Source organism: Acanthisitta chloris, unplaced genomic scaffold, assembly GCF_000695815.1.
Source record: "Acanthisitta chloris isolate BGI_N310 unplaced genomic scaffold, ASM69581v1 scaffold3587, whole genome shotgun sequence".
NCBI lineage: Eukaryota > Metazoa > Chordata > Aves > Passeriformes > Acanthisittidae > Acanthisitta > Acanthisitta chloris.
Genome location: NW_008684134.1, coordinates 85,303 through 97,286, shown reverse-complemented (window position 1 = coordinate 97,286; position 11,984 = coordinate 85,303). Strand labels below are relative to the sequence as shown.

Sequence of the window (11,984 nt, the reverse complement as noted above, 5' to 3'; positions counted from 1 at the left end):
ATCATTCATGCTAATTAGATCAAATGTGTTAATAAGGAACTTTTTCTGTAATATGAAATAGAAGGAGATGATGTTGGATGATTGCATCTGTCTCTGACACTCAATCCTGTCCATTTGATTTCTCATGAGCCTTGACTATTTCCACACCTGAATCTTCCAAAACCAGTATTTATGCTACCCATTCAGAGGAGTGAGAATGCATATCTTGGCTTTTACTCAGCTTGGACCATATTAATCAAGTTTGGCTTGACCCAATCTTACGAAATCTGGCATGGACTCACTTTTGTAAGGAAGATGTCCTTTCTTTCTTCTGCATTTGGGGTTGATTTAGAAATAGGGTGAAAGCTTTGCCCCTTGCTGTGATAGCTGGGTGTTTTTCATGTTGGCACAGCTTCACTGCTCCTTTTGCTCCACTTCAACACAACCACTACCACCATGAGTGGCTGGAAGGGGACGGAGAGCACAAGTACAGGGAGGTATTGTATGATTCTTTGGAGAAATTGGAAAAAATCGTTACTATGATGCAAGCTACAAATCTGGTAATTTATTTGCTGTTCTTTAGCATATGCCTGCAGCTTGATCTTGTGCATTTGAGGAGAAAGAAAATGGGGAGGGGAAATGTGAGCAAACAAGAATACATGTTGCTGAAGATGTGACATGCTGGAACTTCACATAACTTATTTAATGTAAAATTATGCTCATACTTTCAGTGAGTTGTATGGATTGGGGTGATCTTTTTTCCATTTTGTCTGTGGGAATTGAATTATGATAAATGAGTTATCAGTGCTATTCAGTTATTGCTAGATTTTATTAACATCCTGTTTTATATCTTCTAGTTGAAAGTCATTGCTATCGATGAACATCTGAGAGTCATTTATGAGGATAATGTTCATTTTGATAAGGACCTTCCAGAATTTAAGTAAGATTTTTTATATTTTACCTGGATAATGTAATTTAAAACTTTGGAGATTGGGGTGAGGGAACTGTTGCCCTATTTGGTCTCATTGATATGTGTGGAGTCATGGAAAAAGTTCGTGCCATGGTCATGTTTCATACTTGGCAAGGGTACTATGTGCTCTTGCCTTCCTTGTGTGTAAATATGACAAGAGCTCTCAACAGAAAATAAATTAAGAAAATATACCCCAAAATGTGGTTTTTTTTTTTTTCTTTTGGGATGCAGACTTGTGGATCTGACTGTTTCTTTTTGGGACATGGAAGTGAGCACTGCCTTTATGTCAGGGTGGAATGATCTCATAACAGCAAGGAAATTACATGAGGGGAACTTCTGAAAGACATTTGGTGACAAATTTCAGTGATTCCTCATCTCACAATAAGATGTAGGATGACAGTATTTGTTTTTGTCAGCAATAGACAGGAATTGACAAATGTCATCCTCCAGTCACAAGCTTCACTGAAGTGCAGTTATTTACTTGATGGTTTAACAGCAAAAATTGAACTCCGAGAGTCAAGTCAGTAATGGTGATAGAAGTAACTATGAATTACATGAGGCAATGAGCAAGATTGGCTCTGGAGTCTATCACAGATCTTACTTCAGGATCAGAGCCTTTCCTCAAAAATTATTTACTTTGCAATTGAGTCAAACATGTCACCTCCTAGAATCTATCTTTTACTTTTTCAGGTTTCAAACACTGGTCCTTGCTCTTAACATAAAAGCATTGCAAATTGTCTCTGGTCATTAATAAACCTGAAGAACTTTGCTTGGCAGGGAAAAAATTGCTGAATTTACCAAGAGAAAATCATGTTTTTCTGTAGGACTCAAGGTGGAGTCTATATTCACAGTGACAGGCTGACAGTCACTTCTCCTGTGCTAATGTGGGTCAAGGTATGAACAAGCTCTATATAGTTCAACTTCTTCCTTGCTGTTGCAGAACTGGAAATGTATTCTGAGCAATAGTGAAATTCATCAACAATTCATTCAAATCAACATAGTCCTTTTGCTTATATTTTGTTTCTTTTAAGTGTGGTCCTGTGTCTTTGGTATGCAAATATTAATGCTACCAGCAAACATAGTGTAAGTTTCTACTATTTGATTGTTTTATTTGTTTGTTTCTTCACTTTCTGCTATTATGGCATTTTATGTGTGAGAAATTATTTGCTGACTTTCCCTCATTTGAAAAAATCATTCTTTTTTTCTTCTTTTTCCTGTTTCATGCACAAGAAGGGCAGCTGTCCCTTTGTCTATCTTAAATATGTGGGTTTGTAGTATTCAGACTACTCAAACTATATTTTTTTTTTAGAATAAGCTTTGCTAACCAACTGATGTCATTTTTCTGTTTTGAAAGAAGGCCTTCCTTGCTTCTATGCAGATTCTGCAGCACTTGCTATGCTTACATGTCACTACAGAAATTTGTCATACTAGTGGGATTTAAATAGTTAAGATATTTGAAAGGTCACAGAACCTCCAGCTGGTGATCCACAGTAGTTGACAAAGGTTTGGTAAATTTGCTTGCAGTTGGTCTTTCAAGCCACAATGAAGAGTAATAGTTGTAATTATTAAAATCAATAATATGATGATACAGGTATATGATGTTTTAGAAAATGTGGAAGTCTTGCAGTGGTTCATTTATCAGGATCATCTGGGAAATACAAATCTAAATGGAATTATGTAAAAATAGATTTTTTTTTTTGGGTTTGTTTTAAACTAAGGAAAATGTGGCAGGAACAAAATTAAGCTAGGTGCTTGAAGTGCTAAAATTCACTTGAATTAGCCTTAAATGAAAGAACTTGTGAGTTAGCTGACACTGGAGGAAGTGGTGTTGAGGTTACCTAACGTCTCGTAGGACGAGGTGCAGGGTGCACCCCACTAAGATTTCATAGATTTCCATAAGTAAAAACAGACAAAGATAATCCTGCTTTGTGTCTGGCACTCTTAAAAGTGGCTTTTTAATAAATTCTTTAACTCTTGCCTCTTATTTAGGTTTCAAAGAATAGATCTCTGTGATTCAGCTTCTTCAAAGGTCTTTTTTCTTTCCTTTGTATGACTCAACTTTTCTTTTGTGGTCTCTTACTTAGTAAATTTTTTTATGCAGCTTCTTGAGCAGTCCATAGTCATTAACTAATTTTTCATTATCTGCCAATGAACTCTTATCAGTGATGACATGAATTTACTGTTTAATTGCAGATTGTGAGTATGCATAATTTGATAGCTTGTTAGAGTGATTCTTGATTCTGGTTTTTTATCATAGGCCCTGGATATGATCTTGGAAAAAATGAAGTCTTCAGGCTTTAACTTCTCTCAAGTCAGAGCTTTGTCTGGTGCTGGCCAGGTCAGTTTCTAAAGAAAAATTCAATCTTACTATCTTTATTCGGTAGTGTATAAGGTAGAGTAATAAATTTAAATAATTGTATTGCAGAAGGTCATAATAGTATAAAGTAAGATCAAAACTTCTCTGTAAGGATCCATAGACACATTCCTCAGAGGAGCTTGAAACCTGAAGCACACAAAGCAATCACTAGACCATAGTGGGAGTAGAGGATGAGCTTTACAGTGCAGTTTAGATAAGTATAGTGACTTGGTTTCCTGTTGTTTTAATTCCTTGTACATACAGATTCTGAAATGTCTGGGATGATTTTGAATTTCAGCAGATTCAGGTACTTGTGGAAATGGGGTAGAAAAAACAATGAGGCACAGTTTGCTAAAAGCATAGTATCATCCTGTTAAGCAGTTTTTCTTGGCTAGAATAGAGGTCTGCCTAGAAGCAAGAAAACCCAAATGGTGTTAGTCTTTGATGCAGAAATGCCAAAGATGCTGCTGTGATTTAGCCTGTAGTGCATAATGCTTTTTTTTGAGATTATAAAACCCACCCTGACATTTAGTCAGCTAGCCAGTCTCCTTAGTTTTCTGGTGTAACAACACTTCACAGAGGATATTCAGGGTGAGGACAGCACCAAAGTGATAGCTGATTCTGACATGCAAAGTTTAGGTTATTCATCTTCATCTATCTGGGACTAATTAATCAAAACTCTTGCTTTGATCTCCATGTTTCATTGATTGCAGTTGAAAGTCTGAGCAAAGTGTGTGAAAATCATAGATAGTATCAAGGCTCTGTTATGAATTCTTCAGTGGAACAGAAGTTAGGGTCTGCCAAGTAACACCAGTGTACTCAGTGAAAAAAGAAAGTGTATTTCCAGGTTGCTTGCATTCCCTTTATTTTACCCACACTCCAACAAGGTGGGCAGGTCTGTATCAGGGGATAGTGCTGAAATACCATAGAACTAAATCTTGCCTGTGGAGCCCTGGCTACAGCTCAAAGAGCTCTCAAAGGAGTATCTAATGCCATTAGCAGTACAGTAATAGCTCCCACTAGAAGTTGCTGTAGTTGAAAATAATATTCCTGTTTAGTGCCTGCTTTGCTCAATCTTAGAGTCTTTTAATGAGGCACTTGATTTGAAAAGGTGCATTTTTTGGTCCTAGTTTGGAGAGACTTCTTGTCTCCTTTAGAATTTAAAACTCAGATCAGGATGTGAAACTTGAAGCCTGGTAGGACATCTCCAACTTCTGTTTCTGTATTTCCTACAGCAACATGGGAGTGTGTACTGGAAAAAAGGAAGCCTCCAAATTTTAAAGAATGCATCATCTGAACTGCCTTTACACCAATTGCTAAAGGTAATGTGCACAAAAGCTCTGGAGGAGAGCTACACTGTCCTGTTCCTGATTCTTAGACATTGCTTTTCTCCTTGCAAACCTTTCCTGTTGTTTGGCTGAGTTGTGTACCCCAGCAGCATAAGGTGAAGTGTACTAGCTATTCCTTCAGCTCTAGGGCTTTTAACATTTCCTTTTCTCCTGAGTGACAGTATATACTGCTTTCAAAGCTTACAGGTGCCAGTGGGCATCCCAGAATCTTTCTGTGTCAGAGGAGCAGCTTGTTTGTTCTTTTAGGAAATGTAATATTTTTGTAAATAACCTGTAAATATTTTACATTTTTAATATATTTGTATTAACAAAGTATTGTAGTGAAAAAGGCTATTGTACCTGAATTTCCTTGCAGTGCTTGAGATTTCATTAGAAAATTTATATATTAAAAAATCCCAGTTTACACTTACCTCTGAAAGGATGGAAGTGTAATTCTGTGTGGACTTAAACACCTAAGCAAGTACCTTGTGAACCTCAACATTTCATATGCTTGTGATTGGTAAGTTTTCAACATGGACTTAACAAGCTTTTATTTAAAAAGAAAAATAGGGAGGAATCAACTTTCCTCTGGAAGATTCTTACCTTCCTTACTTCAAGATCAGAAAGGACAGTTGTATGTTGATAGGGATTTTGTGTCCTTGGTTTATTAAATCATCAGTTTGGGAACTATCTCTTCTGTGCAAAACTCATGGAAATGGAACGAAAATGCTCTCTGATGTACTAAGCCATTGTATTTCCAAATGGTTATGCCAGTCACTAGAGTTGTGGAAAGATAATCTGATTGTTTGGACAGGAGTTCTAAAATGGCCTAGGGCTTTGGCTGCCAGGAAGGAAACCTCATGCTGCAGAGTCTGTGAAGTAACAGCAGAAGCAGCTTGTTGCTTCCCTCTAATGCAAAGTTTGTGTTGAACTTTTCACTACTGACCAACATCCTGCCCAATATCTGATTTCTGTATTTTTATTATTCTAGCAGGGACTTCTCAGAGATCAGACTTAACATTAAAGGACACTGTTCATTGCAGGGTTGTTTTTCAGTCAGTAACAGTCCCATCTGGATGGATTCCAGCACAACTTCCCAGTGTGGTATGCTGGAGAAAGCCGTGGGGGGAGCCCAGCACCTGGCAAGGATCACTGGTTCCCGGGCATATGAGGTAAGGAGTAGGTGGGGGGAAAGTCCTCAGCAGAGTCTTGTGATAGGAACAGTTCTGCCATTACAGGGTACCACAGCAGATGGTAATCTGCCATTAACTGTGAGAGTTTTTGAAGAAATTCCAACCATAGTGTGCTTTGCAATAGTCTCACAAAGGAAGATGTGGAAATTTTAAAGTGAAATTAGGGAAACACTGGAAATTTTACTGCAAGAGGCAGTTGGATTGAACATTTGGCCAGTGGTTCTGAAATACAGTGTTTGGTGGCCGTGCTTACAGTCTCAGGGCCTGGTTCTCTCTTTGGAGCTCCTGTGCAGCCACATTTCCATTGGGCTGACAATCCAGTTTGTGTTACAGATTTATTTGGGGTAAATCCATCCACCTGTTCGTGGATCACTGCTCTAGGTTACTTCTACAATTAAAATATTAGCCTTTTAATATTACTTGAAGGCTAAAAAAGCAGCTGTTGACCTAAAGGAAATCTTTCAGAAGTTTAGGATGCGGTAGAGAGTACACTGTCACTTGTCTCCTCTTCCTGATGCTTCACTCTTCTGTAACTGTGACAATGAGTTACAGAGTGGGAGCAGGGCTGCCTGCCAGGCATCTCAGCACCTGGCTACATGTAATGTTGATTCAACAACATAAGGCTTTAACCTCCCAAAATGATGATTCTGCTTTTGAATCATCATGCAAGGTTTATGACCACTGTTGAGGTAAGACTTTGCATATCACTAGCAGTTTATTTTTAGCTTGCTAAATGTTAAGGTGTCAGTTTTAGAAGGTTTATTTGATTATTTGATATAAGAATAGTTTTTCTCACAGGTGTTATTAGTCTGTGCTGGAGTTACTGCTTTGAGTCTGAAATGTCCTGCTTTGCTCCCATTTCACCTGCCTTACAGGCAGGTCCATAGATTGTGTAGCTTAAACCTTTTCAGGGATTTGAAGGTAGCATTTGAATTGTGCTAGTTCCAGTGCACAGGATAAGTGTGATTCATTCCATTGAACTGTCATTTCTGAAATGTAAATTATGGATAGTAATGCTTTTTCACATGCTTTTTTTTTTCAAAAGGTGAACAAAATTCTCATAATGAGACTATGTGTTATACCCCGTTTAGTGCAGATTGCCTGCTGTGCACTGACTTTTATCATGCATCAGGCAAATTAAATATCCAAAGTGCAATGTACTGAACTCATTACACAGAGTTAATGATTATTGACTCCATTTAGGTTTGTGTTTCTAAGCATTTGCATTTCTTTCTCAGCGTTTTACAGGAAACCAGATAGCAAAGATTTACAGCCAGAATCCTGAGGTCTACAAGCAAACTGAGGTTGGCTCAACTTCAATACCCTTATTGGAAAACACAGTTGAAAATCTTTTAAAATTAATTCTGTGGGGATGTTTCTACAGACTTTTTTACTAAAGGATATCTTGATTATTCCATTTAAATTTAAGTTTAAAATCAAAATTTTTATTATTTTATTTCTTGTTTCGTTAAATTGTTAGTAGTTAGACAGAAAAAATCAGACATCAGTTCTATTTTGAATATTTGTTAAACTGGTGAATAGAGCTTTAAACTGGGGTTTCTGGGGGAGGAGAACCTTAATCTATCCCACTCCTACCAGTTTGATGCCAGTGCCAGCAATAGATGCCCAGAGCCTGGAGAGGGGTCACAGGTCAGCAGGAGCAGAAGAGCAATACCAGCCAGTAAGTCACCTTTATTGGGGCCCCATCTTAAATGCCTCTGTGCAAATGCATGGAACATGGGGAATAAACCAGAGGAGATAGAGGCATAGAGGCATGTGCACCCCTGCAGGGCTATGATCCTGTTGGCATCATGAAGACATGGTGGGATGGCTCATGTATCTGGAGTGTTGGAATGGCAAGATGCAGGCTCTTGGAAACGGGTTAATATTTAAGAATCACCTCCTCCAAGCTCCAAAGTGATGTATCCCAAAAAAAAGTAAGTCAGGCAAAACCACCAGAAGGCCTGTGCAAATGCACAACAAAGTCAAACACAAAAAGAAAGCCTCCAGAGGGTGGAAGCAAGGCAAAGTAGCCTGGAAGGAACACAGATTTGTCTGAGCAGCCAGGAATCAGGTTAGGAAAGCTAAAATTAAAAAGACAAAATTAAATCTGAAGAAAAGCTACCTGAAGAAAAGCTTCTATAGGTATGTTGTTGATTAAAGGAAGACTTGGAAAAATGTAAGCCCTCTCTGAAAGAAAAGACCTGGTTACCCAGGCTATGAAGAAGACCTTGTATTCAATTACTTCTTTGCCTTGGTCTTCACTGAAGGCAGGAGCTCCAGCCACACCACCTGAGTCACAGAAGGCAAAGGCAATGACTGGGACAATGAAGAACCACCCAGTGAAGATCAGCTTCAAGACCATCTAAGGAACCTGAAGATGTGCAAATCCATGAGACCTAATGAGGTGTATCCACAGGTCCTGAGGGAATTGGTGGATGGAGTGGCTATTTGAGAAGTTGTCACAGTCCAGTGAAGTTTCCACTGACTAGAAAAGGGGACATATAGAGCCCATTTTTAAAAAGGAAAATATAGAAGAGCCAGGAGACTACAGGCTGGTCAGTTTTACCTCTGTGCCTGGCAAGGTCATGGAGCAGATCGTCCTGGAAACTGCTAAGGCACAATTGGAAAATAAAGAGGTGATTGGTGACAGACAATATGCCTTCACTAAAGGCAAATCGTGCCTGATGAATTTGGTGCTTTCTATAGTTGGGTTTCAGAGCTGGTGGAGGAGGGAAAAGCAATGGATGTCACCTATCTGGACTTGTGCAAAATATTAGACACTGTCCTACACAACATCCTTGTCTCTGAACCGGAGAGACATTGATTCGATGTTGGGACACTCAGTGGTTAAGGAATTAGCTGGATGGCCACACTCAGAGAGTTGGGATCAATGGCTCAATGTCCCAGTGGAGACCAGTGATGACTGTTGTTCCTCAGGGGTTTGTATTGTGAGTGGTGCTGTTTAATGTCTTTGTCATGACATGGGCAGTGGGATTGAGTGCACCCTCAGCAGGTTTGCTGACGACACCAAACTGTGTGGTGCAGTCAACAGGCTGAAGCAAAGGGATTCCATCCACAGGGACCCTGACAGACCTGAGAGATGGAACTGTGCACCTCATGAAGTTCGACAAGGCCAAGTGCCTTCCATTTTCCACTGAGGAATTACTTTGATTCTGTTATTACAAATTAATTGCGTTGTGTTGTTGCTTTCCTTTTGACTTTTAATTTTCAGAAATCGACTTGCAATTCCATTACTGTTTCAGTTTGCTGAATCTTCATTTAGCTGTGACTGAAATGCCATGGTTTGAAGCAAGGTGAAAACTCAATGGAAAAATGATGTAAATGAGAGGAGAACTCCTGTCCTATGATTAGAATAGGCCAAAAATCCAGACCTGTGAAGCCAGGCTGCTTCTGGCTTTGTGTTACTGCAGTTTTTGATAGCATTAATCATATTTTTGTTTGTTAGTTTGTTTGTTTTTAAAAATCTCACCCCTACATGAAGCAGTTAATTTCAGGAGAAAGTGAGTTGCAAAGTTGACTCTGTATTTTGTGGGAGAATGCTTAATTTTTAATATTTCTTTCTTTTTTACTACATTCTCATTGTATAAACTTTGCACTAGTAAGGATGAAACAGAACATTAATACATTCTGATCAAAAGAGACTAAATTTAGAGAAAGACATTAATGGGGGAAGTGGGTCTGTGGAACTGAGAACTAGTCAGACCAATTTCAGACTCTGAGGGCTGGTTGCACTGATGGCACCTTTTAGCAATAAAGCTTATGCAAGATGTTGTGTTCAAACACAAAATATCTCTCTGCCAGAGTTGCTGTCGGAGCCCCTCAAGAAGCACTTAGCAGCTTGGCACTCTCAATGACATGTGGAAGGTGGATGTTTTTCCTCCTGTAGGTCAGCTTGTTAAACTGGCTGATTCACAGTTTAACTTCATCCTTTTTCCTTCCATTTCAGGCAGCTAGTGCCCACTGGGGCACCACAGAAGGTAGGCCTTCATTATCTGAGCACAATGTGATATATTCTTGGGGAGAGATGCACGAAGAGCCAAGTGCATCATTAAATTTCCTGGCCATTATAACCACCTCTTAGAGCTCTGGCTGTAGGCTGCCCTTCAATGCTGTGTGAAGCAGTGGTTTTGTGATCATTAATAAAAAACCTGTCACTGCTGGCTCACTCAACCGGTAGAGATTTGATTCTGATTAGTTATTGGGTGACGATCATATTTCTTCTGAACTAGTCATAGCACAGAATAAGGAATTTGTCAGCTTTTGTGCTAGCTTCTTGGGAACAGATAATACTTGATCATGCAGAAAGCTTGGTGGTAGCCAGTTAATTTGGTAGATCACATAGGAGATGTGAAGTGGAAGCAAGTCCCATGTTGGATCATTGCATTGTGTTATATGGCTGGGACATTTTTTGGCCTGTATTAGAAGCCTTGCAGCTGGATTAATGCAGTTGGAATGTACCCTGAGGCAGAGCTGCAGGTAGTGGTTCAGTTCAAAGATGATTGTTACCAGCTCCTGGGAGTAACTCTTGGGAGGTCTGGGGTCTCAGCTGGGGGGTAGGCAAGGGTTCACATAAAGGTGCTAACAGAGCCTTGCCAGAGCTTCTAAAAAAGCTTACAGACCTGTGCTCTGGGTGGACCAGAGCATGATTTCTGGGCATTTCCCTGTCATCAACACACAGGTGGTTTTGTGTTTTGTTTTGATTTGGTTTTGTCTTTTTTTACTTAGAAATGAGATTCTGTGGTACACTGAAGCTGTGAATTAATTCATGATAACATAGAATATGCTAATGTACTAGGTGTATTTTGCATGTTTCAGTATGCAAAGCTATTAACAGCTTTTATCATGGGGTTACTTTTAGATTGATATCTGCTGTATTACTGAGACAGATGGAACTGAATAATCCTTCCAGGTGTATTTTTGTGTGCTTTCTGTGCCTAACATTAAGCATCTATTAACATTTGCTGCTTCCAATTACTTTGTTATTTACTTTCTTTGAAGTGAATACTGATGTGACTCTCAATTTTTCTTGCAGAGAATCTCTTTGGTTAGTAGCTTTGCAGCTTCCCTTTTCCTAGGAGCTTATGCACCCATTGATTACAGTGATGGTAAGTGTGTGTGCTCTTGTAGTAACAATTTAACAAGGAAATGTTCCTTTTCAACTCCTTCTTACATAAAAGTGGGAGTGACAAGGTCAAAAGGAGGGGGATGACCACATGGTCTCTGCTATTTGTTTTCAGTCTTTAAACTTTAATGACAAGTATATTACATTTTAAGCTAAGTTACTTCTTTCAGTTTGTTGCTACTTTTGATAGTCCTGTCAGCTGTGCCTATTTATCCTCATCATACTATGATTCCCACTTCTATAAAATGAATCCACACAAGAGATTCTTAAATGCAATTGTACTTTTTTTTCATTATTTTATGATGTGTAAAGGAATGTTGAAATATCTTTTGATTGCATCAAGAAGTTGTGGATTTTAAAGCTAGACCTCAGAGTTCTGGTATTTGTTCTTTGGTTTTGCTGGCTTAGCTCAGAGTTGCACAGGATGTGAACATGATGTATACATATTGTGATTAATTTTTCTCCACCTAACCAGAGGATGGATCTATAACAGAAGTATATTTTCAAAATGAGCCAGGGAAAAATGGCACAAACAAAGAAAAAAAAATCCAACCCAGTTAAGAAAAAAAAATCTTCCACATCTCTCTATTCATCATAACAAAAACAGAAAAGTGACAAGGCCACTGTTTCTCTTTTCTGTTGTGTGCTATCTCAGTTATCCAGCTTTTAAATGGCAATTTTAAAATGGCAATTATAAAGAAAACCATTTTCCTGGGAGCTGTCCTGTTATTTCTAAATAGCATTTTTGATTCCTTCTCTGAAACTTAGAGAAGGTATATTTCAGAGCTGAAAGGTTAGATAACAAGGGTCTCTAAGGAATTTTTGCATTATAGAGCCATAGTTGACACCCATGTGTTAAGACCAACTCATTTTTTCTCCTTTGTTGTTCCATCAAAGCTCATAGGAAAAGGCAAGACACCTCAATTTTAGCTAATGGACAACTTATTTGATACCAGATCTTCTAGTTATACTTGAGACCTTTAAAACTGCAAGGCAATCCATGTTTGTTGTG

The 11,984-nt window shown here is 38.7% G+C and overlaps 1 protein-coding gene across 1 annotated transcript in view; it reads left to right on the top strand.

Moving 5' to 3' along the window:
* Positions 1 to 836: 836 nt before the first annotated feature.
* The window catches only part of XYLB (xylulokinase homolog (H. influenzae)), a gene marked incomplete at its 5' end in the record, with an annotated part of 85,152 nt that continues 74,004 nt past the window's right edge, over positions 837 to 11,984 (top strand). Inside the window, 7 exons of the mRNA XM_009079195.1 lie at positions 837 to 919; positions 1,774 to 1,843; positions 3,207 to 3,287; positions 4,541 to 4,627; positions 5,677 to 5,805; positions 7,065 to 7,130; positions 10,883 to 10,955. Of these exons, the coding sequence (XP_009077443.1) occupies positions 837 to 919; positions 1,774 to 1,843; positions 3,207 to 3,287; positions 4,541 to 4,627; positions 5,677 to 5,805; positions 7,065 to 7,130; positions 10,883 to 10,955 (589 nt within the window). The remainder of the gene's footprint in view (positions 920 to 1,773; positions 1,844 to 3,206; positions 3,288 to 4,540; positions 4,628 to 5,676; positions 5,806 to 7,064; positions 7,131 to 10,882; positions 10,956 to 11,984) is intronic.